Source organism: Mustela erminea, chromosome 5 (assembly GCF_009829155.1).
Source record: "Mustela erminea isolate mMusErm1 chromosome 5, mMusErm1.Pri, whole genome shotgun sequence".
Taxonomy (NCBI): domain Eukaryota; kingdom Metazoa; phylum Chordata; class Mammalia; order Carnivora; family Mustelidae; genus Mustela; species Mustela erminea.
Genome location: NC_045618.1, coordinates 17,966,763 through 17,994,140, shown reverse-complemented (window position 1 = coordinate 17,994,140; position 27,378 = coordinate 17,966,763). Strand labels below are relative to the sequence as shown.

Here is a 27,378-nt window from a genome sequence, read left to right as displayed (position 1 = left end):
GAGAAGGAGAGAGAGCAGGGGGAGGGGCAAAAGGAGAGAGAGAGGGAGGGAATCTCAAGCAGACTCCCGGCTGAGTGTGGAGCCCAACTTGGGGCTCGATCTCATGACCCTGAGATCACAACCTGAGCTGAAATCAAAAGTCGGTCGCTTAACCGACTCAGCCACCACAGCACTTCTGGAATTAACTTTTTTGGAGACTCAAATTAGAAACCTATTTGAAAGCCGAGATTTCTTGGTATTTCCTTGGCATGTGATTAATCAATTATCCCTTGCTGAGTCTGCCTTATACAATTGTCCAGCCTCCTTGAAGTGCACTCCCCCTTGGATGTGGGCATGGGACCCTCACCTGCAGCCCTTCTCTCCACCTTACAGATTTTGGTATGACGAGAGACATCTACGAGACAGACTATTACCGGAAAGGAGGAAAGGGGCTGCTGCCTGTGCGCTGGATGTCCCCCGAGTCTCTCAAGGATGGAGTCTTCACCACTCACTCTGACGTCTGGTATGAGAGACTTTTCTATAACACAAGCCCGGCACCCTCCAGCCTCCACAGATCCCATTGGCTCAGTCTCAAGGGCTTTATTTTTCTCCTGTTTTCTGTTCACTCTTACCCCATTTCCAGCTTCAGCCCAAAAGTGTTATGTGGGCCACACTCCTGCATTGTCTAAGGTTCCTGTTGTGGGCAACCTCGCTAAGGGCATTTGTGGGATCTGAAAAATATATAGGACCAACCTTTCTTCCGATCCGTAGCTGCTCGCTAAGCGGCCAGGAGCCCTAGTAACAGAACACCGGCAGTCAGAGAACTTCACCTTCTCCCCGGCCTGCCTGCTCTCATTTTATCTTTCCCAACAGATACTTTGCATGTGCGTGGTTGCCTTACCTGATTCAAACTTGAGGTTGCAGACATTTCTTTATTTAGATGAAAAGCGTATGAGTCCGGCTATGTTTTCTTGTTGGTCCTGTCTGCTTCTGTCCTTTTTCCGTGGGCCCCATTATCGTTGACCCAGGAATGGTATGGAAAGCAGAATGTCTCCCTTAAAGATCAATGTGTCTCAGGGTAGAAAGCTTACCAGCTGCGGAGTGCAGACAACTCTTAGTTTTACTATTGTGGTTCATCAGCAGCCTTGTAGAGAGGAGGTCAGGTTCTAAAATACATCTGGGGTCCTTGGCAGGCTGAGGTCCTGGCACATCTGCCTTCTAGCACGTCAGCTCGTTTCTTGGCTGTCCCCTCCGAAGATCCCAATGCTGATGTGTTATAGAAATGGTAGTTGTTCACTCCACTTGTCTGGACGAGCACACACAGGAGCTATTTAAATAGTGACCGACATCATTTTTTTTTTTTTTTTTTTTAACCTCATGTACCTTTCACAGTTCAAGGGCCTTGGATCTTCCTTTGAAGACAGGTGCAAATTGGAAATAGCATTTGAATATGACCCGGCAAAGCACAGTTGCTTCTCGAGTTCACATATGAGATCTGTTTTGCAATCAGCCTGTCCGGGGTAGTTATCCCTTTGCTGTCAAATCAAAGTGCTCACCGTCATTTTTAGATGTAAAGATGATGGGGCGGGGACAGGCCCGGGTCTGTTCACGCATCTCATTATTCTAGCCCCTGTGCCTCCAAAAGCTCCAAGGTCAGCTTACAGTACGATAAAATAGAGAAAACTGTGAGAGCCAGGGAAAACAAGGGGCAGAATAGGACGATAAAACTGGAGTTATTAATATCTCCAGGCAAATTTTGCCCAAACTCAGGTTAGCAACAACTGGGACAAACAGCAACAGAAGGACACATAGAGAGCTTTTGATGCCCGTGTTCTCCCACTTGATGGCATTGATCATGAACCAATCATATATTTAAATAAACAAGAGTGGGTATTTGGTATTCGTTGCATTCAATGTCCAGGCATTAGATTTTTTTTTTTTTAACACAGCCTTCAAGGGTGACACAGGTAGGTAGGGTAGGCCAGCCAAGATGTTGGTGAAGAGTGCCTAGGATTTAAAGCTTGTCAAAGGAACGGAAATCTTTTTTTTAAGGTTTTTATTCTTATTTATTTTATTTTATTTTTATTTTTAAGATTTTATTTATTTATTTATTTATTTGGCAGAGAGAGACACAGTGAGAGAGGGAACACAAGCAGGGGGAGTGGGTGAGGGAGAAGCAGGCTTCCCACCAAGCAGAGAGCCCGACACAAGGCTCGACCTCAGGACCCTGGGATCATGACCTGAGCCGAAGGCAGACGCTTCACGACTGAGCTGCCCAGGTGCCCCTATTCTTTTTTTTTTTTTAAGTTTTTGTTTATTTATTTGACAGAGAGAGAAAGAGCACAAGCAGGGGGAGTAGCAGAAGGAGAGGGAGAAGCAGACTCCCCGCTGAGCAGGGAGCCCGACGTGGGACTCGATCTCAGGACCCTGGGATTGTGACCTGACCCAGAGGCAGATTCTTAGCTGACTGAGCCACCCACGCGCCCCAGTCATTTTAGAATATAGTCAATAGCATAGTCATTCCTAAACAGTCGAAAATCTAGAAAGAGAGACAAAGAATTTTATTTGACTTTATAAAGGAGACCCCAGAATCCCAGGCCTGGGGGGTATCTGTGTGGTCACATCCAGCCCCCAGGTCCCATCCATGGTGTCCGACAGCTAGTAGTTGAGCAGATTCTGCTCACGTCTCCAGGGACGGAAACAGACCACTTACTTCTTAAGACGTCCCTGCTCTTTGCTAGTCTTGCTCATGTTAGGCTCAGATCAGTCTCTTGGTGGTACCTGTTGGCCCTTCTCTGAGGCAGAGCTGCACACCGTGCTGTGTTTCTGATAAGACGGGCCTCGGAGTCACAGGAAGGGGTCTCTTTTCTGCAGTTTGGACATTTCTACATTTTTTTGTGCCCCTTTGAGATTTTATTCCCAGGCCCTTGGACCCGGTGTTGGCTCCTCTCTAGCCCTGTGTCCCTGCCAGCATTTCCTTCGGGTCAGGAGACACAAGTGTGTTCCCTTCCTGGGTATGCGGACCGTCTCCAACAGTCTTCATTTCTTGACTCACTAAGGTTTCCAAACAGCCACAAATATCCAGGGCTGGTTGCACCCACTTATAATCATCTGCTTCTCTAGTGGCTCAAATATTGAGAGGAGAACATGGATCTCTCTCTAGGTCTTGAGCTGCTGGCAGGTGGGACAGTGACACAATCCGGTCTTGTATGCAGAGGCGCGGTCCCTGAATGCTGACCCCAGGCAGCGCCAGCACTGACCTGTGAGATTCACAGCAAACTGACCTGTGAGATTCACAGCAAGCTGCACTGTCTCTGGGGAAAGCAATGCTCATAATTCAAAAAGATAGCACACGAAGGCATTTGTTCCATGTTTCAGGAAGAGCCGTGTCCACGGAATTCGTGACTTGGTTTTATGTTCACATAAAAAGTGCCACATTGCTAAGTACCTGCTTCGAGAAACACATGGGTTTTGCCTCTTTCTCAGCGTCCCTGACTGGCTGTGTGGCCTTGGTCAACCCGTGGGACATCACGGGGCTTTGGTTGCTCCGTCCGTGGGTGAGGTCTGTTTGGGAATGTCTACACGCCTCGTGAAGCCCACAGGAGCTTGACTGATGTTTAAATGGCTCCTGTGACAACCCGGGATGCCAGGGAGGCGTCTCGGTGTTGGGTAGAGTCGGTTCAGCCTCCATCCATAGACTCCCTGCAGCTGGTCACGTCCCGAGAAGGATGACCAGACTCCAGGATTAAGTGGCCCTGCCTGACAAGTGACACTGACATCAGAGAGGAGTCACTCGGGGTAGGCCTCTGGGGGAGAGCCGGGCCTCTTACCTGCCATGTTACTTCACGGGTGTGATCACGAGGGCCTGGTGAGGCCCAGGAAAGGCTCGGTGGCGGGAAGGACTCCTGTCCTTGAGGGGCGAAGTCTTATGGAGAAGAGGAAGTGATCCTGAGGGACTGGAGTCATGGAAGCCTGGCCAGGAGAGATGAGGTCGTGTGGCACCTTAAAGTATGAATTGTCCCAGCTGGAGCCGTGAGGGTGCGGGTTCCTGGCAGCGGGAATGCAGGGGAAGCCATGGTGGCAGGACGTGCTTGCTGCTTCTGGAGGACGGTGGGACTCCCCTGAGGGGGGTTGGGGAGAGAGAGACCAGCGCTGTGTCAGGGGCTTGGGCCTGATCCTTCAGGTTCTGCAAAGACCCGCAGAGCCGCTGAAGGCAGAAGGACCCAGGAGTGGGACCCGGCACTGTGGTTTAAGATGTTCCCATCAGCTGAAGCCTGAGGCTGCTTGGAGTCAGGTGCTGGCGCCCCAACGGAATCCTGGGGCGTGGTGCTGGGCTCCAAGGAGGTGGAGGGACAGGGGACCCAGGGTGGACAGCCCCAGTGAGGCCAGAAGAACAGGGCTGTGGGATAGACTGTGGTTGTGACACATGAAGTTTATGGACGGCCAAGTGACTGTGACTGGGAGCTTGAGCCAGAGCGGCTGGAAGGGTCCAGACAGGAGCCGGTGAGTGAGCCAGTGAGTGCTGTGGCCTGCGGAGCACAGGTGTCTCGGGAGGGAGCCACGCTCACAGATGCTCCCCCGGCCTGCAGTCAGCAAACACGGCAAGCTGACTGTTTCTTGGGCTGCCCTGCGTGGCAGCGGTGGCCCCCGGGGCATGGGCCGCTGGGACCAGGTGCCCTGCAGTAGGAGATCGCACCGCCGAAGCTGATGGAGAAGCTGGCCGGCCGCCCCAGCAGAGCCTCTGAATGCCACACCGGGGCCTCTGCGGTCTCTGGCTTTTCTAGGTCCTTTACGCAACATTAAAGACTCTTGGCCACTGGAAATTAAAAAGGACCTTGGGTTGGGTGCGTCCTCTGCTAAGATTCTGTCTTCATGTCCCACGTCTGCTCTCAACAGCAATTTGCCCAGAAGCCTTCCGCTCACAATTGTGGTAGAGTCTGAGCCCCTCCTGGCTCAGGATCCCGAGCGGGAAGCGCCGGGCCCCAGAATGTTCCATGCGGCTCTGCCAGCACCCCTGGTCTCACAGAGTCCCATCGGAAGCCCCTCGGGCCATGGGCTGCTGGCGAGCCTGCTTTATTCCACCAAAATGAACTGAATGTAAAGGCAAACAGACGGAGGAGAAGCTGCACAAGCCGGCCGTGTGTGTCGGGAAGGCACCTTTACTCTGCAGATTACAGCATTGCCTCTTTAAACACTACCCGCCTGACCTTTCGGTGTGCGTGTATATGTATTTTAATTTGTTTTCGGGTCATTGGATCTTCTAAACCAACAGACAGACGGCATGCTTGGCAGAGTCGCTCACTGCTCCCCTTGCTGAATTACTTCTTGGCCCCTTTGCCACTTGGCTGAACTCTGCCTAAGGACGCCCAGCTGCCCGGGAGCCCCAAAACCAGCCAGTCCCGCCCTCCTCGCTCCCTCGGGGGCCCCACCCCCGCCATGAGACTGAGCCCCCCACAGGCCGGCAGCTCCCACAGCCCCCCAGTGCTTCTCTCCCCACTGCCCCCCACTGGCCCTGGGGGATCCCCGGTGAGTTTTCCAGCACTCCAGACCGATGGGATCCGAACTGTGGTCAGGGACCCGAGGCACCGTGTGTTTTAAAAACTCTCCAGGAGACTCTACTCTGCAGGCAGGCTTGAGAGCTACTTGGGTACAGCTTCCCAAATCGGGGCAGCTCGTTCACCGGCTTGGCTGTCCTTAGGGTTGCGTTCGAGCCCACTGCCCCGTGGTCCCGGCAGGGCCTGGGGATCTGCTTTGGATTACAGGATACAGTGCGTTTGGGAGACTGTCCTGCCCACTGCACAGCTGGGGCCCTGACCTCAGGTTGTCCGGGCTTCCCAGGAGTGCTCAGGTGCTTCCTAGTCCTTCGGGGGCCCCTGCAAACCCCCTGCCCTTTGGCTTCCTCCACTGTGCCCCAGGGCTGTGTCTCCTGTGCAGGAGCCTTGAGCAGCAACTGAGGGAGACGGACGTGCACAGCTTGCCAGTGCCGGGCCCACAGCAGGACGCGCGGGTGGCTGCCCCCGGGCCCGGAAGGTGCTGGGCGGACAGGGCCAGCACGGTCAGCGGTCCCCTTTCGGAGCCCTCATGTTGTCCCCTCTCTCCCACAGGTCCTTTGGGGTCGTGCTCTGGGAGATCGCCACGCTGGCCGAGCAGCCCTACCAGGGCTTGTCCAACGAGCAGGTCCTTCGCTTCGTTATGGAGGGCGGCCTTCTGGACAAGCCGGACAACTGTCCCGACATGCTGTATGTCCTCCCTGGGCTCCCGCCACACCCCCTCCATGTTCCCTGACCCATGACCTGGGGTGGGGGGTGCAGTTCTGGGAGCCAGTCTCTCAGGCCGGCGGGACGCCATGATGGCCGGGGGGCGGTTTCGAAGAGGGTCTTCTTGATGGTGGGAACCTGTGCCTTCATGGGGCTGCCTCAGTTTCCCTCCGTCTCCCTTAGGGTTCTGATGGACCAGTTGGCACTGGTCCTCTCAAGCCACACGTCTCTGTGGAGTATTTGCCCAAAGCAATCCTTACCCATCTTCTCCCTGCAAAGCTTAAAAAGGGGGTGTCATGGGGAATACCTGCATGACCGTGAGCGCTCTTGACCCCGTTCCAGAGCCTCCCGCAGCGGTGGGCAGGCCTGCAAGAACTGGCACCTGCACTTGCCTCCGCCGCGGGGCTGCCCTCAGGTGTCCTCCCTGCTGAGCGTAGACAGAAGTCGTAAACCATGCAAGGGTCATGCTCCCTGGAGCTTCAGGCAGTGACCCCCGGGGAGCCTAACGCAGAACGTCCTCGAGCCTCCTGGGCCTCGCTGCTCGGCACTTAGGAGAAGCTGTCGGAGGCCAGGGCTGCGGAAGGCGGCTGGGCCTCACTGTCTGGCGGAGGAGGAACAAGTCAGAGGAGGCTGTGAAGGTGGCCTAGGGCGGGGTCGTTGGGTGCAGGACAGGGACAGGTAGAGAATGGTGCACTTGGTTTTAACACGCACGTGAAGGTGGGGCCTGGAGATTCTTCTGGATCCCAGTGGATGGAAGGTAGGCTACCACCACTAGTACCTCGGACCTGGGGACCAGTTCAGGGATTTTCCAGAAGTGCTTTTCAGGACTTGTTTGGCTTCACGTGAGGAAAGATCCCAGAGGGACTGCGGGGCTGCGCCTGTGTCTATGTGGAAGACCCCCTAGATCTGCCTCACGTGAGCACTGTCTCAGGCTGCCTCCGAGCGGCAGGATGGTTTGCAAACATGAGGCAGATACCTGTCAGGTAACCAGGGAAACTGGCCTCAACAGCCTGAAAGTCTCGCTCATTTGAGTCTCTCAGCAGTTTCCTTGGGGCAGGAATCCAGACGCAGGTGGGTTGGCCCCTCTGCTCAGTCTCAGCCGACTGAAATCTGGGGCCACCATCGTCCCAGGCTCTGGGCCTCCCTCTCCACGCCCCTCAGGTTGTCCGCAGGATTCAGTCCTGTGGCTGCGGGACTGTCACCCTCTGGAGACTGTCTTCTCCCACCTGAGCAGCTTACTTCTTCAGACCCAGGAAACCCTCTCTCCACTGCTTTTACCTTTTGTTTTACCTGATTAAGCCACATCTACCCCAGATAATCTCCCTTGTGGTTAACTCAGAGTCAGCTGATGAGAAAACTAAAATAGCCAAGGGAAATCCCGTCGTCATCCGCGGTCCGACCCGCACTCAGGTGAGGGGTTACAGGGGCAGGAATCTCGGGGAGCATCTTAGGGTCCAGCTGCCACAGCTTGGGAAGCAGAAACCATTGTCCATCAACAAACCAAGCTTTTGTGTTTTTTTCTGAAGGACTGGGTTGCTACCAAAACTGACTCCCTAGCTCCTTGGAGGTGTGGGAAGCCTTGTTCCCATGGCCCTGACTGCCCAGCTGCAGGGCCTGGGGACTGGGGGTGACTCAGTGTGGCATCCCTGTGCTGGGGAGCACATTAGCTGGGCCCTGTGCCCTTTAGCTGCTGCTTGTGAATGTTTGTTCAGCTGAAGCCCATTCTAGCCCATGGACAGTTTGCATGGAAGTATGAGAGAGGACCTACCACTGCCATAGGGAAAGCAGCACCCTTGCATTGCTCGTGTGTGTGTGTGTGTGTGTGTGTGTGTGTGTGTGTGTGTGGTGGGACAGGGGAACCCACTGGTCATCCGAGCCTGGGCCCAGCATGGGAACTTCGCATGGTCCTCAACCTGGGGTGCAGAGTAGGCCCACCAGTGACGGGAGGCTCCTCTTCTCAGTGGGCAGTGTGAATGGTGGGGGGTGGGGAAAGGGTGGCGGAGACAGAGTGGGAGGCAACGGGGTTTCCCAGGTCCCTCAAGAACCTTCCCAATTAGCCTCTTAGACTTCAGGACCCAAAGTTAGAAGAGACTCAAAGGTCACTTAGTTTTAAAAAAAAAGTCACTTAGTGCATTTTCTTGCCTAGCGTAGAAACGCTCCCTCTCCCGACCTGTACCCGTACCAGTTTTCCACTGCAGGACATTATCCCAAACTTAAGAATTGAAAACAATGATTAGCATTTGCCATCCCACAGAGTGTCTGAAGGCGGAAGCTGGCCAGCTGCAGCCTGAGTCTCCCGCCCAAGGCCGCTGTCTACAGTGGGCTTGACCAGGGCTGGGACCCACTTGCAAGGTGGCACCCCATGAGGCCAGGTGCCAGGCAGCTGACTTCTCCCTGAGCAGGCTCAGCAAACGCTTCCTCTGGAAGGATAGAGAGGAAATATTTTCCAGCTCCAGGGGCCCACACGGTCGCAGTGACAGCCACTCACCTCTATCACAGAGCCAAAGCCGTCACATGTGCCACACGACTGGGCACGGCTGTGCTCCCGGACAGTTTGGTTTGGAGATACTGAAGTTTGAATTTCCCGTACTCCTCGCGTCACAAAATATTCTTATTTTGATTTTTTTTTTAAACCACATAAAAGTATAAAAAACCATTCTTAGCTCCTAGGCCTTACAAAACCAGCCAGTAGGCCACAAGCACCTGTAGCTTGCCTCCCCTGCCCTAAAGCAAATGATTCCAGAGCAGAGCAGAAACCATGGTCGCCTTTCCCGCCTAACATCGTGAGGGCAGCCCTCCGTGATGTGGCTGGAGATTACAGGGGGCCTGCTCGGCGGTGGGGGCGGGGGCGGTCACTGGGGGCTGTTCTCTCTGAACGGTGTGGCTGCCATATTCTTGTCAGTGCATTATAAGAAAGGTCTTCCTTCAGAGCGGAAATCTAAGTCATGGAGCACAAGGAGTGATGCGCACTGAATTCGCATCCAGGTGTCTGGTGCAGGACAGAGGCGGTGGCTGGAGCCCGTGGCGTGGTAGCAAGCTCAGAGACAGTCCAAGAAAGCACGTGTGCATTGCGTTCACGCGGTTTGGGGGTGGTGGGAGGAGAGGTATTGTTTTCGAGCTTCCTCTTTGGGATAAATGTTGGCTGCTGAGAAACTTGTAGGACTCCTAGAGTTGAGCTACCTCCCGGTGACCGGAGTTTTGATACTAATTTAATAGGCGTGGGAAGCAGCCCACCTGCCGCGGGAAAGGCAGCGCACTTCCTGTTCCCAGCACGAACTGACCAGGAAACTCACACAAAGAGGTTGCCGGTGGATATTAGATGTTTAATTCACGAGGCATTTCCGGCTTTGCCATCCAGAACCGCCCCCCCTTGGCGGATTGTTCTCCCTTCTAAGAAAATAACAAAATGAAAGGAGGCAAGTTGCTTGTATAGGGAGTGTCTGGTGGGCTTGAACGTATCGATGAGCCTGGGTGAAGGAGGGTTCTGGGAGAGGACATCTTTGGTCACCGGCATGGCAAGGACGGACTCCTGTTTCTCCCAGAGGAGAGGAGAGTCGAGTCACTGAGCTCTTGGGAATTGCCCCAAAGCCCTGCGGGGCCTCCATGTGGGAGAGGGACCCTTCGATGGTGTGGCTCCAGGGGTCTGAACGGGCCCCAGTGTGTTAACAGGGGTTGGGGGGGAGAAGCAGAGGCTGCCGGGGGCCCTCAGCTCAGTGTCCGCGCAGGCAGGTGAGGTGGACTGCTCTGCAGTGGCCGGTACACCCGTCCCCCAGTGGCCAGGTGCACCGTGGCTTCGAGGAAAGGCGGAGTGGTCCAAGCCACATAGAGTCCCATCCAGGCTTGGTAGTCTTAATGCTGAGACTCCGTTTGAATTAATTTAACCAGGGGCACGAGATCAGCTTTGGTTCGTGGTTCGCCGGTGGTTCGCATTTTAAATCAATGACACAGCCCATCTCACGGCTCTGTACTTACACCACAAATGTCCTTGCGTCCCTCTGGCTACATGCGGACTGCTGACACCCCAGAGATGGTGGCAAGGCCGGGTCCTAGCTCTTGGAAGCGGGGCGGCGGGACCGGGTTCTCATGCCGCAGGCTAGAGCTCGAGCAGAGGGGACGCTTGGAGTCGTAAGCCGTGGGCCAAGAAGCCGTTTGGTCTTCAGTAACACTTCCGCAGTGTCATATGTCCAGACAGTTGTCAGGGGCGGTCTACAGCACGTGAGCCAGAATTTGAACTTTTGAGCCCACCTGAAACGGATTCAGTAGGCTCTGCCAGTTAAGGCTCCCTTGGCGCCGGTGATCCACGCTGCTTTGGTGGGACTCGGGCGCCGGAGTAGAATCCGGACAGTCAGGAATGGCCATCCTCGCCTGCGCAGCCTTCTGACCGTGGGCTGTCTCGGGGTACCTGGGCCCTGCATTTGATCTCGGCCCGAAGACAGAGTGGGGTGGGGTGGGGGGGGTCCAGCGGTCCTGCTGTCCCACTGCTGGCCCCAGCTGAGAAGAGGCTCACGAGACAATCCTGGCTGTTCCAGGCTGCCAGGAGGAGGTGGAGGAGGGGCTCACCTAGCCCTTCCGGGCCTTTCTGGAATCTGGTCTTTTTTGCGACAGTGGCCGCATGGACGGAGGCCGCGCTGCATCTCACTGCTTGGCTTGTGCTCACAAGCCGCGTGTGTGCACTGCAGGGCCGAGAGTAGGGTGCGACCCCGGGGCCCTCAGTGTGCGGGATGGGAGGGAGCGAGCCAGTCGTCGCTGTTCCCTCACGCCACCCCCCGGGGCCACCCTGGGCTCCCTTACACGGCTTCACCCTTCCCCGCCAGGCAGGGCAGCCAGCAGCCCCGTTTGATCTCCTCCTGCCCCAGGTAAAGGGTCCGCACATACCCCTCCCCGGCCCCCAGAAGAGGGCATCCGGGAGAGGACGGCTCGGCCTCACCAAAGCCAAATAGTTGTAAAACATGTGCTTTTTTAAAGAAGAGGTTTATCAGCCCATAAATCCTTCTAGAGCCTACTGGAAAGTTTTCTTGTGGAGATAGTGTAAACAAGGTCTGGGATCCTACAGAGTGAAAAAGACTTCCTTTTATGGGCAGCCCTGGAAGGGCTGTGACTCCGGGATGGGTTAAGAGAGGCATCACATGGCTTGTTTGTGCTGATGTCACTCCAGTCACTCCCCTGCCAGTGGCACCTCCTCACACACACACCCCAGCCCCCACCCCAGCAGCCCTGAGCCAGCGCTCATCACGTGTTCCTGGCCTGCTGCGCTTCTATTCAGGGACAAGTCAGTCAGCCAGAGAGGAAATTGCAGCCGAGCCACAGAGAGGGGTCCTGTGTATTTATGGCCTGACTTATTTGGGGGGCGAGGGGAGGGGGGTCCTTTTCCTCTGGTCAGGGAAGGTGGGCGTGCTTGCCAGGGGACCCAAGGCAGGAGCTCCCTGTTTATCAGTGCAAATCCCCCAGAGCACCTGTGACCAGAGGAAAGGCACCCGGTCTCCTGGGAAGACCAGGGTTGCTTTTGTTGAGGCTGAGAAAATGCCCCTTTTCCTGAGGTGGGTGTTGCTCAAAGCCCAGCCCTCCTCTCCAGGGGAGCACCCCACCCCGTTCACCCTCACTGCTCGCACAGATCATGGAATCTCTTGGTGCCTCCACTTCTTCAGCTACGAAATGGGCACATATTCTGAGGCGCCTGCTTCCCAGGCTCGGGAGGAGGAAGGCAGCTCACGTGTATCCAACCCTGCCTGCCACCCCGTGTGTGTCACTGAGCGCATGAACTGGGGGGTCAGTCCTGCCAAGCGGTGAGTGGTGTGGCCGAGGGGTTAGGGGTAGTGTGGGGAGGGGGCAATCAGGTCAGGCTTCACATTTTTTCCAGATATTTTTCTGCCGGAGGACGGGTGGCAGACGTTTTCTGTATAGGGCCACACGGTGAATATTTTGGGCTTCTAGGCCAGTCTCTCTTCCAGCTACTCAACTAGAAGTTGTCCCTTGAAAGCAGCCACAGACACATGTAAACAAATAGGTGTGGCTGGTCCAATAAAACACGGTTTACAAAAACAGGTAGCAACATGAGCGGAAAGCCTCTCTCCTATGTCCACCCTCCCTCAAAGACACATCCTTTTCCCTCCAAACGACTTGACATCTTTTCCCCAGTTCTTTCTAGGTAGCTGGGGCCATCAGCTAAGGAGCATTCTCTTTGCAGACTGGGTTCTGGGTCCCACGGGCTTCTCCCCTGGCTTCTTCCCTGGGGCCAGACACAAGCAAGTGCTCTGTCCATCAAATGGTCAGCCCGAAGGAAGGCCAGAAGCCAATCTGGGAGTCTCCGTGCTTCCCAAATATGGGGAGTTCCATGGAGCCATCTTTATTGAAAAGCATCTCTTTAGCTAGAAGTTTTACAGAGAACTTTTCTGGCAAGAACACCAGTGGGGAGGGAAGGTTCTTTTGCTTCCAGCTCACGCAAGAAAGGGCCACAGGCCAAGCCCTTCTCGGAACCGTGGCCTCCTCCATCTCTGGGTCTGGCCTGGTTCTTCGCTCCGTCACCTTCCTTTCCACTCCCAAGGTCTACTCAGCTGGGTCTGTCTCGGTTGTGGGTTAATCAGAAGCATCCCCTCCTCCCCCCGGCCATCCTGAACTGTCAAAGCCCAGGTGTCCCCTAGGTCGGCTGGCTCCACCACCCCATTCCTCCTGTCTCCTTCCGGGCACAGGCTATGGCTCTCTGGGGGCCCCGTCCCATTGCCAGGAAGACTCCCAGTGGTCACGTGGCGCTGAGGGTTTTGCAGAGGTTTGCAACCCAAATGTCGTCATGGTCCGGCTGGTGAGTCCCCACATGGGCGTCACACCGTGTCTGCTGCCTCCTCCACCGGCACCTCCTGCCTTGTTGGGCTCTGGATGCAGGTCTTTGCTGGAACTGTCACTTAGTTCAGTGCAGCCTGGATCCGAGGGCAGGCTCTGCGTGGTGGGGTGCGCACCAGGCAGCCTGGGTGGCGCTGGACAGGACCCCGGGGCAACTTGGAACACAAGCTCCTTCCATCTTGTGGCCGCACTGCCCCACTGCCTGTTCTGCAGGCCCCCTGCTGGCTGTCCCCAGCCCCCGAAGGAAACCTAGAAATAGCAGAGGTGGGATTAAGAGAGAGCTCACTGTCGGGATAGTTGCGATCGCTTCTAACCCTTGTTACCGAGACACCAGAGGTTTCCTGCGCCCTGATTCCGGAAATAATGTTCCATCCGTGGCTATAAGAGATGCTTTAAACAGAATTCTGTATAGGTTTTTAAATTTTTATTTCTTTCTTAAATATTTATTTTAGAGAGAGAGAGTAAGGGAGGGCCAGAGGGAGAGAGAATCTGAAGTAGACTCCCTGCGAACAGTAGAGGCCGACTCGGGGCTCGAGCCTATGGCCCTGACATCATGACCTGAGCTGAAACCGAGTCTCAGACCCTTCACCCACTGTGCCACCCAGGCACCGCTCTTTTTATGTCTTAGCACTGTCACCATAACACCTAGATCTGTCCTCCTCGGGGAACGAGCGCTTAGGTGTTGCCCCGAGAAGGGTCCTGGGTCCTGGGTGAAGCGAAAGCCATGGTAGGACATGGGACAGGGGAAGCTGAAGGCTCCTCGGGCCATCGAGAGAGAAAGGCAGAGGCTCAGAGAGGCGGCAGCGCCCCCGGGGTCTCTGCGTGTGGCCGGGGGACCACGGCGAGTGGCCCGGGGAGGTGGCTGGGCTGGGGCCCCCGTTGGCGGCGGGGCCCATGTGCCATGTGTCCTCACCTCAGGTTCGAGCTGATGCGCATGTGCTGGCAGTACAACCCCAAGATGAGGCCCTCCTTCCTGGAGATCATCAGCAGCGTCAAGGAGGAGATGGAGCCCGGCTTCCGGGAGGTGTCCTTCTACTACAGCGAGGAGAACAAGCCGCCCGAGCCGGAGGAGCTGGACCTGGAGCCCGAGAACATGGAGAGCGTCCCCCTGGACCCCTCCGCCTCCTCGTCCTCCCTGCCGCTGCCCGACAGACACTCAGGACACAAGGCCGAGAACGGCCCAGGCCCTGGCGTGCTGGTGCTCCGAGCCAGCTTCGACGAGAGACAGCCTTACGCGCACATGAACGGGGGACGCAAGAACGAGAGGGCCTTGCCTCTGCCCCAGTCTTCGACCTGCTGATCCTGGGATCCCGGATCCCGTGCAAACAGTAACGTGTGCACACGCCGGGCGGCGGGTGGGGGGAGAGAGTTCGAACAATCTATTCACAGCCTCTTGTACCTCAGTGGATCTTCAGAACTGCCAGTGCTGCCCACGGGAGACGGCTTCTCTGCAGTAAACACGTTTGGGATGTTCCTTTTTTCAATATGCAAGCAGCTTTTTATTTCCCTACCCAAACCCTTAACTGACATGGGCCTTTAAGAACCTTAACGACAACACTTAATAGCAACAGAACACTCGAGAATCGAGTCTCCTCACGCTTTCCCTGTCACTCCTCACTTCTCTCAGACCTGTCTCCCGCCCTCCCTCTCTCTCTCCCCTTTCTCTTTCTCTCTGCTTCATAATGGAAAAACCTTTGCCGCAAGCCCAGCTGGGACACCCTTTCGATCAGATTGAGGAACTGGCCGTCCCTCCCTGTGGCCCCACATTGCCCCCCCGCCCCCATACACACCTGCCTGTCACCGTAGGTCTTTATAAAAAAAAAACAAAAACAAAAAACACGTTGAGACGGAATATTTTTAACTGTATCTTTCACCTTTTTAGGGACATATGAAATTGACAAAGGGCCATCATGCATTCGAGGTTGTTACCATTTTAATGCTGCCAGATTCTGCCAAAACCCTCGACTTCCTCCCTCCCGATCCCGGCACCTGTTTCCTTGTTTCCAGAGGCATGGGGCGAGCACGGTAGCTAGTCACACCATTTAGGAGCCACGTTGAGGACACACTCCATCTGATCGCCCCTGGTGTTCTTTTCCAGTCCTGCGTTCACACAGGTCCAGTTGCTTTTTGACTAGGTTATTATTTGGGGGAAGTGGACAGAATGGGATTTTTCTCTCAGTGGAGACTGGGAGAGGCTGAAACCCCTCTTCCCCACCCTCCCCCCACCTGCTAGCCCCCAGGAATTCTGGAGAAAATAGGCCCTGTCGAGAGCCTGGCAGACAGGCTTTGAGGAAAGGTCGTCCACGTGCCAGTCTCCTGTCCCCCCACCTCGGCCGCCCCCCACCCCACCGGTTCCCGGCCCCCCAGGACGCAGATGGGAAGGGGTTTCCAGGGACTCAGCCCAACTGTTCATGCAGGTTTGCAAGGAAAGAAATTCAAACACCACCACAACAGTAAGAAGAAAAGCAGTAAATGGATTCAAGCATTCTAAGCTTTGTTGATATTTTCTCTGTTACTAGGACTTCTTCATGGGTCTTACAGTTCTATGTTAGACCATGAAACATTTGCATACACATCGTCTTTAATGTCACTTTTATAACTTTTTTACGGTTCAGATATTCATCTATACGTCTGTACAGAAAAAAAAAAAGCTGCTATTTTTTTTGTCCTTTATCTTTGTGGATTTAATCTATGAAAACCTTCAGGTCTACCCTTCTTCCCTTTCTGCTCACTCCAAGAAACTTCTTATGCTTTGTACTAGCGTGCGTGACTTTCTTCCTCTCTTCCCAGTAACTGATACTTCTATAACATAATTTGCCATGAACTGTTTGATGCCTTTTTATAAATACACCCTCCCCTCCCCGCTCCCCGCACCCGTTAGTTATGTTCTATCCCGGAGGCTCTGTGGGCACGAGGCTGGCGAGGGACGCAGGCGGGCAGCGGGCGGCACCCCGCTCCTCGGCCTGCTCCCACACGGCGCTGGGGTCTGTTACAGTGCAAGACACGATACAAACTCAGGTCAGAAAAAAAAAAAAAAGGTTAAATACTTCACACATCCTTGTTCAGTGTTTCTAGTCGCCTTTGTTGGAAAGTCTCACCTTCTCTTTCCCTCACCTTTGTTTTGGTTGTGACACACATATATCTATTTTTTTAATTCTTGGGTACAACAGCAGTTTTAACTGCAGACACTAGGCATTTGGGTTACTATTTTTTTTATGGATATTTAATCCTTCCATCCCACGAGAAACAGCTGCTGAGTCCCAGGGTGCAGCGGGCGTGGTCTAGTGGGCCCCTCTGCGGCTCCCGCCGCCACCCTCCAGACTGACTTACCTGTCTCTAGAACCCGAAAATCCCTAGGCCCCTCCTTGGCACCGGCGGTGAAGGGGCCACAGGGGCAGCCTCCTCAGGTTGGCGGCGAGCCCTCTACCAGGTCTGGCGGCTGGAGGGCCCGGTCGAGGCAAGCACCACCGTGGTGGCTGGGGAGCCCCATGCTCGCTCCCAGGGGACCGGAGCCCTGGCACTGGCATGCTTTTCCTTGGCCAGGAATCCAAGTCCTCGGGGCCCGGGGGTCTTGTTTTGTTTAGTTTTTAGCACTTCTCACCAGAGTGATGACAGCACACGAGTTGCTTCTGGGATGGAAATGTTTAAATTATGAGTAGACACAAAGCTCGAATATGATGATTGCTAGTTGTGACTGGAGATTAAACACGAGAAAGCAAGTGTGTAGTGCTTTCCTGCTTGTCGGTAGCTTCAGTCCTACAATTTTCTCTAGCCTCTGTCCCATAGTTTTTTCCCTTAAAAAAAAAAAAAATGAGAAAAAAGAAAGTTAATTAAGAAGGTATTATATGTAGGAGTTTTCTTTTAATTTATTTTGTGATACCAGTTTCAATCACTGTAGAGAAGCCCCATTATGAATTTAAATACTGAGAAAAGGGTTTTTGTGTGTGTGTGTGTGTGTAAGACAGGACAGTTTTTGGGTTTTGGTTTTTTTTTTTTTGCTTTTGTTGGGTTTTTTTTTTTTTTCCTTGGTTTTGGTTTTCAAACATTTATCTACCTCACTCTTGTTTTTTATATGTGTATATATACAAAACAATACATCTCACATTTCTCAGCACCTGACAATATGCCGTTGATACCAGTAACCTCTATCCACACCACAGGCCACACGCACCAGGCGAGGCAGGGGGAGGCCAGGCCGTATCCCGGGGTCGAAGCAACACTAACACGCCTCTCCTCCCGTGTCAGATGTCAGACCACTTGCCTTTTCCTGCGATGTCTCGTTTGGTGTTGCCTTTGTTCTTCTTCTCCCAACTTGGTTTCCTAAGAGGTTGTGAGGTGTTAGGGTTTCCTTCCTCCCGGCCCGGGGCGCCCGCACGCTGCTGGGAGACGAGCAGACCGAGCCACGGGGAGGCCGCTTGGCTTCCCCTGGCTCTCCGGCTTTGAAAGGGACTTCGCGCAGCTCCGACAACAGACAGATTCTGTCACTGGGAGAGCGCTCGTCTTCTAGGTGTGAAGGGCAGGCAGCACCCGGGGAGTGGGGTGGTGGGGAGGGCAGGCCGGCAGTCTCTGGGTTAGAGTCCCACCCAGAAAGGTGCCATGTTTGGATTTGGGTCGCTGCTCCGGCCGCCGTGGGTAGGCCTGCCCGAGGTGGGGACGTGCTCTCACAGCGCTGGGTCAAGTTCAGTGGTGCAGCCACAACAGCCCTTTCGAGAGCTCGGTCTGCCGGTCCTCCTGTGCGGGAAGGTAGAGGTTCCTGACCTGCCAGCCGGTCCCATTCAGGATGTACAGAGAACGGGAGCCCCCCCGCCCCACCCCAGACTGTTCCGCAGCTTCGCCCTCATCTCCTCTTCCCCCAGGGGAAAACAGAGACCAAACCTTCGGGCTGGAAAGGGCCGGTGGTCAGCGCCCAGCCTCCTTCTGGGGTGGCACGCCTCCCGCCAGGGCTGTGCCTTCATCCTCCTGCTGCTCACACGGGTGAAGGGCGCGTGTCCCGATTCCAGCAGCTGCTCTCACAGGCACTGGTGACTCGACCTGGGAAAGGTGGTGGGGGTTTTCCCGAAGCAGGGATGGTTCCTTTCAGTTCTAGCGCTGCGGCTGGGCTCGGGAGTGCCCTTTCCCCTGCGAGAACACTACCCTCTTTTCCCAAGGCCCCTGGCATCGTGAGGTCACTGAGAAATACTGTTGGATCAGGGTTTTCTTCTTCCACACTGTAGGTGACCCCTTGGAATAGTGGCCGCTCCTCTTTTGCACATACCTACCGGTTTCCACAACTGGATTTCTACAGATCATTCAGCTGGTTATAAGGGTTTTGTTTCAACTGTCCGAGTTGTTGGTGTCCTTTTGTTTTTGTTTTACGTAGGTGGTTTTTCTTTAAGTAGAAAGAAAACACGAATAGTGTAGTGCCCATCATAACAAATGCTTCAGAAACACTTAAATAAAAGAAAATTTTGCTTGTGTGATGGTGCAGTCATTTTACTGGACCAAACCACCCACCTTGACTATCCCAAGGCATCATCTATCCACAGTTCTCGCCTAATTTTATGCTGATTTTCCCACCTCTTCTTGATTTTTCTCTTTTGTATGCTCCAAATAATCTAATCAAGCTGAGTTGTGGCATTTTTCCATGCAACCTCCTTCTGACAGCAGCTCACACTGCTTGAAGTGACGTGAACCACTGAGGCACATCATTGGATTGATGTGAGCATTAAAACATTAGCACACACGGCCCTTCCCCGAGGCAGCAGGAGCTGGTGAATTCTGGAGACACTGTCGAACTTCAGCTGTGCGAGACCCAGACCACCCAGCTCTCCTCTATGGGATGTCATGACGTTTGACACACAATTGGAACGCGCTTCCTCCGTGGAAGACGGAAGACCGTGTTCGTGGCCAATGCTGGCCTCTCCTTCCAGCCTGTTCCTTAGGACCTGGGACAACATTTCCATGGGAGGAAACGTGGCTTGGTAAAATCTGAAAAATAAATTAATTAATTAATTAAAAAGTGCTTATTGTGGAACTACCCGACGGCAAAATGCTTGGCAGGAGGTGATGAGCTCCGGTTGGGATAACATATGTACGAGCCAAGTCTGAAGCCGAACTCTAGGCCAGTTTGTTCCACCAAAGCCTCTTGTCAGCAGCTCACCTCTGCGGGCAGGTGGCGGGGCGTGATGCACGCTGCTGTCGTGGCAAGGTCACACGAGCTCAGATGGGTGAGGAGCCTAGGGTGCTTGGTCCAAGACCCGCAGCTGTCACTGCTGGGTCCCCCTCGGGCGGCCTGCATCAAAAGCAACTCCCTTCCAAAACATAGGCACCCTCCGGTTGGCAGTAATGCTCCACAGTATGCCCTGGCCCATCCCCGCAGGTCCCACTAATACATTTAAGGTTTGGGGTTTGTTCTTTTGTTACTGTTACTTTTGTGTTTGTCAGCTGGTTTTGTTTTTGTTTTTTGTTTTTTAATTTCCTGGGCTAAGCAGCATTGGGCGATATGGACCAGATCCAGCCTCTAAGCACCTGTGATGAAAGTCAACCTTTTTTACTCCCCTCTGACTAGTCGGTGGTACAAATGAGAATTTCAAGAGAGGATGTTGTCTAGATTGAACCTCTGTTGCCAGAGATGCTGAAGATACAGACCTTGGACAGGCCAGAGGGTTTCATCTCGGGCCTCCAGCTTAGATGACTCGTTGATCACTTAGAGAAAAAGCAGACTGGACAATCCTTGACGGTGGGATGATGGGGCAGTAAGAAACCACTGTAATGGGGATGTGATGTGATGCCAAGCAAAGACTGGCGAGCAGAAGGGTATGGGCCTGGGAAGAAGGATGGGCCATGTTTTGAACCTGATGGTTTCTGAAGGTATCAGACCACATCAAGGCTCAACAGTCACCCGTGGGCATTGGGTTTCGGCAAAGAAACCGAACATCCTCCTTTGGACACTGTTGTCGCAGAGTTCAGTGAAATCGGTCAAGAACGAACTGCACCACACCTGTCAGTTGTCAGTTCTGGGGCATGACTTTAGGGTTTGTTTTATTTTGTTTATGCAAGAACATAATGATCACTCATCTGTATGTCCACGTTTGTGTGTGTCCACATCTTTCTGGTAAACATTGTTCTAATTAGTCACTCATTAGCGTTCTCAATAGGGCTCTCAAGTCCAGTAGATTACGGGTAGTCAGTTGACGAAGATCTGGTTTACAAGAACTAATTAAATGTTTCATTGCATTTTTGTAAGAACATAGAATAATTTTATAAAATGTTTGTAGTTTATAATTGCCGAAAATAATTTAAAGACACTTTTTTCCTCTGTGTGTGCAAATGTGTGTTTGTGATCATTTTTTTAGGACACCTGTTTCCTAGCTAGCTTTACAATATGCCAAAAAAAAAAAAAAAAAAGGAAAAAAAAAAAAGATTCTCCCTGACCCAGGCCATGGTTCACCCTCTTTTCCTCCATGCTTTGTGCCCTAGCTTATAACAAAGGAAAGATGATGATTTAAGAAGTAGTTCTGTATCTTCAGTATCTTGGTCTTCCAGAACCCTCTGGTTGGGAAGGGGATCATCTTTTACTGGTCATTTCCCTTTGGAGTGTAGCTACTTTAACAGACTGAAAGAACCTCATTGGCCAAGGACACAGCAGAGGTGTTGCAGCCCAGCAGCAGCCATGGCCCAGTGCGCATCTGGTGGGTGCGGCTGATTGTCACCATTGTCCTGCAATGCCTGGGGAGGGAAAGCCTGGATGACACAGCTGATGGTTTCACAGTGATCACAGCATACAGACTTATCATGCGAACGATGATAATTCTGGTGCACACAGGCCGTTTGCTTACATGCCTCATACCGTGATTTGTGCTTTGTTATAACAACAACAAAAAAACCCTATTTATTTTATTTACGGCAGAACACTGAAGACACATTTTTCCAGTCCAAACCAAGTCCGTTTAAGTAAAAACGACACACACACACATACAAATATGTTTCAGTCGGGCTCCATTTCCTCTAGCCCCCAATGGATTATTGGCCATGTCTACACTTCTCCACAAAATCTCCATCAGTAGAAACATCTGGATGTTTTGCACTACATGGGAGAAAGGTCCAGAAACAATTAGGGTTTTTTTTGTTCAACTGTTCATTGAGATGTTTGGCGTTGCATATATACAGCCACAGGTGGAACAGATGCTTGGCAAAAACACCTGTCTGCTTTCTAAGCCAGTGAGGTTGAGGTGAGAGGTTTGCCAGAGTATGTCTACCTCTGGGACAAAAAAAGAGAATTAAACCAGAAGGCGCAATGGAATGGATGCATCGCAAATAATGCATTTTCTGAGTTTCCTTGTTTAAAAAAAAGTTTTTTAAAAAAGTAAAAAAAAAAAAAAAGAAAAAAGGTAATAACATGGCCAATTTGTTACATAAATGACTTTCTGTGTACAAATTATTCCTAAAAAAAAAAAAATTCTTGTTTATAAAAAAAAATCAGTAGATGAAAAAAATTTCAAAATGTTTTTGTATATTCTGTTGTAAGAATTTATTCCTGTTACTGCGATATACTCTGGATTCTTTACATTATGAAAAAAAAACTTTGTCTATTTTGAATGGCTGAAGCTAAGGCAACTTTAGTTTCTCTTACTCTGCTTTTTTCTAGTAGTTAAAGTACTACATGGTTTAAGTTAAATAAAAGAATTCTGTATGCATTTTTGGTGTCTGATTTGGTTCCCCTCCCTTTCTGGAAGAATCGGAGGCTTCTGAGGCAGGGAAGCCGAGCCACGTGTGGCCCGTGTGTTCACACATGTCGCTCGGAGGTGTTCTGCGGAAAGGCTTTGCTTGCTTTCTGACAGCTGAACCTTCTCAGCATGCAAATTGCTGGTGAAGACAGGGAAGCTATTCGCTTTCTCACTCCATTAAATCAGCTCGAAGAAAATTTGAATACATAAGATACAGAAATCTGTACTTCATTTTTGACTGATCTGTAGACTTCTGCTGTATCTTCCACTGACAGAAGTCAGGCCCGGGCAGGTTTGCTGTAGGTGACTCTGGGACAAAGGACTCACACTTCCCATTTCCCTGTCCTTTTTGGTGCCTTGCAGCCAGCACACCTGCTCGGGATGCAGGTCAGAAGCAAGCAAGCGTGCACAGGCTACGGCTCGCGGGAGGTGTTCAGAACGTTCCTTTCTAACTGAGGATCTTGGCCTGTCCCAAGGCCTCTACAATCCAGGCATTGTTTTACTGCTGGGAGAAATGGCCACAGTAAGAAGTATGAATGTATGTTCAAAGGAAACAAGCTGGAAGTGTTCTGGAATCAGACCAGAGACACGCAGACACATGGGGAAGCGGGGAGGATGCAAGCTGACCATTTCACTGAACTTGGATCGCCGGAAACTCTACTCCAGAAACAAAGGCCACCGTATAAAGGGCTAAACAGCAAGGTGTAGGCAGTAGAAGTAAATCAAAGGCTATAGTTATTTCAGATCTGGTCAGTCTCACATATATTTGGACCTAAAAACAAAAGGCCTTTTTAAGAGCAAGGACTCTCAAGTTCTCGGGGTGGCCCCGGGGTTTCTGCTTGTCACAGAGCGGCCGGCCCTCGACCTCGACCGACTGGCCCTAGATGACAGGAGCAGTCTCCAGGCTCCTTTCCGACGGGCGTGTGGGCTGCTGGGGAGGTGGGCACTAGGAGTGTCCCGTGTGGGTACACGCCGTGCTTCCGGCCAGCCGCGGTGCACTCTGCACCCGTGCTCTGCCGGGAGCAGCACAGTTTCTTCCCAGGCTGAAGGTGCTGAATCCTTACAAACGCCAGCGCCTCCCCCCAGCACGCCGCTCCGAGACCCCAGAGCCAGCGGGGCCGTTTCCGTAACCTGGCCTCGGCGGTCCGGCTAGGAGCGCATACTCGGTATGGCGCATGCGTGTAGAGCGTGCGCTCACCGCTGGCCGCCTCGCACATCCCTTCTCTCAGCAGGTGCTCACAACTTGGCAAAGAAAGTGTTTTTTGGGTTTTTTTTTTTTGGTCTTTTTTAATAGATGAACAAACACACAGACCTGCCCAAGACCCACCAACTAGTATGTGACCAACCCAGGGTTCAACCTGTTTACACGGGGTCAGCTTTCAAAGGGACTCTGAACCACCGCATCCCAGCCACAGGTGAACAGACCCCAGGACATAGCCACAGGGGTGAGTGGACGGCCGCTGAGCCTGGGAGGGACCCGGGCCCTCTGGGAATCGTCCTCATGAACACCGGAGGTCACACAGGGAGAGACCACGGAGACGTGCATCAAGAGGGAGCTCTGGGCTTCCTCACCAGATGACATCTAAAAGTCTATAAAATGTGTATGGTTTGGTGCCAAGTAATCTGAAATAACTCTGAAGCAGGGTCCTGAGGCCCCCTGCTTGCCCCTGGCCTGAAAGGGAAGCTACAGTGGGGGAGGGGGACAGGGCTCTCGGTAGCAGGTGTTGGCCTCCAAATACAGAAGGATCTCTGCATTTATAACTGTGCAGCCGGACCTGCACGTGCTGGCCAGGCCATCCCATCCCACTTGGCCAGCTCTGATCTGCTCCAAGGGACTCTGATCTGTTTCATGTCAACTAAGCCAGTTTCATTTGCAAAAGGGGTCCTGTATAGTCTGTACCAAAGGCTCAAGTATGCTAGAGAGCTAATGATAAAACAAGCAAAGTCTGCCTGGTTCCTTTGTTGTTAACTGGCAAATGCTTTTCCTTATAGTGAAAAAATCTGGACACAGAATAAACAATGCTTTAAAAACAAAATAAACAAACAAACAAAAAAACTTAAAGTGAAAGCTGTGAGCACAGCACCGTAAGAAATCTCCCAGAGGTGGGGCGCCTGGGTGGCTCAGTGGGTTGAAGCCTCTGCCTTCGGCTCAGGTCATGATCCCAGAGTCCTGGGATCCAGCCCCACGTCGGGCTCTCTGCTTGGCGGGGAGCCTGCTTCCCTTCCTCTCTCTGCCTGCCTCTCTGCCTGCTTGTGATCTCTGTCAAATGAATGTAAAATCTTTAAAATAAATAAATAAAAATTAAAAAAACAAAAACAAAAACAAAAAAAGAAATTTCCCAGAGCTTAGCCACTGCCATCTTCCTCCAAAGGGTGGCATCAACCTCATCATCAACCCCTTCCTCCAAAAACCAATGTATCTCAATGGATATTTGCCCCCAGAAAACTTTAGACAAGCAAAACCTTGCTTTGAGCAGTTTGGCACTCAGAGCCAGGGAAGCGTTGCCCAAAGGCAACATGGTGGCTGGAAAGGGGAGATTCTGGTTCTAAAAGGTAAGGATAGCACCCAACCTGGCAGAGAAGCCAAACCTGGCTATTATCCTTTGCTTTAAGACCAAACACGACTGCTAGGAATATAAAATAGTGCAGCCACCATGGAAAGCAACATGGCGGACCCTCAAAACCATAAATGTAGGAACACCTTATGATCCAGAACCAAAAGGTGGAAGCAACCCAGTGTCCACCAAAGGATGACTGGATAAACAAAATGTGGTCTGCACAAAAATGAAATATTACTCAGTCTAAAAAAGGAAATTCTGACACAAGCTACAACATGGATGAACCTCCAAGATGTGCTCCGTGAACTAAACCAGTCACAAAAGGACAAAGAGTATGATTCATTTATACAAGGTCCTTGGAGTAGCCAAATTCAGAGATGGAGGATGGAATAATGGTTGCCAATGGCTAGGGGGAGTGGGAGGGATGTTGTTTAATAGAGACAGAGTTTCAGTCTGGGATGCTGAGAAAGTTCTAGAGATAGACAGTGGTGATGTCTGTGCAAGTGAATGTCCATAAACACTGAAAAACGGTTAAAAGGGTAAATTTTATGTTGTATATTAAATACAATTTTACTACTAAAAAGAGTAGAAAAAGAAAAACCAAACTGTAGAGATTCAAGGAGCAGAAGCAGCACACGGCACTTGATGCATGAGGGTAGAAGCCAGGGAGGGGGTACCAAGCGGCTGCTCCCCGCCCCCGTTTTTCCCCCTGGCCAGCTGGTCACAGATCAACCCACCACATGCAGCTCTGCCCAGCAGGTCTGCGGTCTTAGCAATCTGGGCAGGATTCCACAGGCCCCTGCGCAGTCTTTTTAAAAGAAAAAAAAAAAAAATTACTAGGATTTCATTTTATTGTCATGAAAACCATAACTGAAGCTAGTTAATCCCTTGTGAAATGTCTGCCTTTCAGAGTGTTCTTCTTTCTTCTGACAATAAAATAACCCTTTGTGATTTCGTTGGGCTAATTCAGAGCTTTTTTTCCTCGTGTAAACTGTTTTACAAGCCATTTTTTAAAAGTCTCTCAAAGCACAGCTGAACTCTGCACACAGGATTGAAACATTTAATTTTCTCTAAAGGAGCAGTCCCCCAATTGGTTCCCCTGGGCTGGAATCGCCACGGTTGAGTTTTCTACGAACGAGGCTTCAAGCTCAGGCTTTCTCAGCTCCTCCAGCATGTCCTGGATGATGACTTGCAAGGCTTTGCCCAGCAGCCTGGCTGGGAACCAAAGGGATAACCGAGGCACGTGGATGAGGGCCGCGTACCCATTTCCATGATGCAAAGACAGGTAATAGGTGTAATCACAGACGTATCTGCAACCACATGAAATGCCGTGTTACTACTCCCTGAGCCAGCCTCTAATCCCAGGGAAGTGTGAGCATAAGGGACAATGCAGCATCCCCAAAGCACGAAGACTGCCACCCAGGGAGATTTAGGTTTTGTTCTTCTGCCTTAGAAAGAAGAGTTGCGGGGAATGAACCGGGGAGCGACGGATTCTTGTTCTCACGGTCCCACAATCAGCAAGCAGCAGAGCCTGGGAAGGACCAGAGTTTCAAGCAACTAGTTCAAAACACTTTTACACCCGAACCCCTTTCATTCATGTCTACTGAGTCACTTGTTTATTCATTCTTGGGGAGTGGTGGGGGAGTGGAGTGGAGAAACTATCTACCGGCGGGTCAGAGTTTGGAGGAACCAAGGTAAATTCATCTCTATGTGGGGCTAAATCACCATAGCTAACTCACAACCTGGGCAGCCATAGAGAAAAACAAAGCATCCACAAACGTCAGTGGCTCTCAAAATATGCCTTCCCATCTCTTCTCTATCCAAGCACCAAAGGCTGGGGTCGGGGGCCTTGGACCAGAGACCCGGGGCGGGGACAACAGCTCGGTGGTCTGCAGGAGCCCCCCCACCCCCCCGTCCCGGGGTGGCACCGCGTGAGCAAGTGCCCAGCTGGACCCCGCAGGATGGCCTTCCCGTGGGGAAGGGGGACATCCGGGGAGAGACCCTGGTCGGAGGACGCGCTGTGGTCGTTTCCCCTCCTCTACCCAACACCCACAGAAGGTACCTGCCGGCATCTCGAGAAAAGATCACCTCCACACCCTCCACGGCGATGCGCTTGCGCACTGCCTTCATGCTGACCTCCGACGCGATCACTTCCGGGCCATCCGGAAGGCACTCGCCGCGTGCCGGCCGGAAGCCCCGGATGTCGGCGTCCTGGTAGCTCCGGTTCTTGGCGCACTGCTCCAGAATGATGGCCTTGGCGGAGGTGTCCATGCCGACGTGCACAACGAACTGCATCCATCCGTGCGGCGGCCAAGAGATTAGGGAAACTGAGGCCTGCTCTGCTCCCCGGTTATGGCTGAAGGGCCAAGCCCGGCAAGAGCACGGGGTGCAAAGCATGACAAAGCGCCGATCTGGCACACACCTCCGGGCTTCCCTGCCGACTCTTCCCCCCCTCCCCCCACCATGAATGTGCGGGAATGCAAAACAACCGGATAGAAACCCATGTGACATTTAGTTTAACTACTTTTATAGGGGCAAATATTCTTGACGGGTGATGTATTTCCCCTTCTTTTCCCTGGGGTGGGGGAAGCTAAGACTAGCACAGGGGAAGCTTACCATTTCCCAGGAAACTCCCCTTTCCCCTCTCTTTTATGAAACTCTAGTAAAGGAAGGAACAGTGTAATAAAATATTGTTGGGATTTTTTGAGCTGATTATTTTTCCTCTTTGAAAAATAGCCTTGTTGCGTTTTATCAAAACACCTGGGGCAGTTGTCTTAATGGTTTGGTGGTGTGTGTTGTGTTAACCTCATCATCAGGACTTTCTATTTTTTGGACATTTGTACCAATTTTTTTTATATAATGACTGTTCAGATAAAAAAAGGCTGGGTGTGATGAAGATGGGACCTCCCCAGATGAGCCACCTGCCAGCCTCCCTTCTAGGCGCAAAAGGTCCTTGTCTCTCGCTTCACCTCACAGCCAACCTGCCCTGCATGGCCATGGCTGGGACCTAACCCAAGGGCTTATTGGTTGGGTCGAAACTATCTA

General features: G+C 52.4%; 2 protein-coding genes across 2 annotated transcripts in view; one reads left to right on the top strand and one right to left on the bottom strand.

Moving 5' to 3' along the window:
* Positions 1 to 21,428, top strand: part of IGF1R (insulin like growth factor 1 receptor) — a 301,355-nt gene extending 279,927 nt beyond the window's left edge. Inside the window, exons 19-21 of the mRNA XM_032342166.1 lie at positions 373 to 502; positions 6,084 to 6,218; positions 13,989 to 21,428. Of these exons, the coding sequence (XP_032198057.1) occupies positions 373 to 502; positions 6,084 to 6,218; positions 13,989 to 14,370 (647 nt within the window). The 3' untranslated portion in view covers positions 14,371 to 21,428. The remainder of the gene's footprint in view (positions 1 to 372; positions 503 to 6,083; positions 6,219 to 13,988) is intronic.
* Positions 21,429 to 24,869: 3,441 nt separating this feature from the next.
* On the bottom strand, positions 24,870 to 26,635 carry PGPEP1L (pyroglutamyl-peptidase I like). The gene is made up of 2 exons (XM_032342167.1): positions 26,396 to 26,635; positions 24,870 to 25,643 (listed from the first exon to the last, which is right to left on the bottom strand). The coding sequence occupies exons 1-2, from the start codon at positions 26,626 to 26,628 to the stop codon at positions 25,394 to 25,396; spliced, it is 483 nt and encodes a 160-aa protein (XP_032198058.1). The 5' UTR covers positions 26,629 to 26,635; the 3' UTR covers positions 24,870 to 25,393.
* Positions 26,636 to 27,378: the final 743 nt, after the last annotated feature.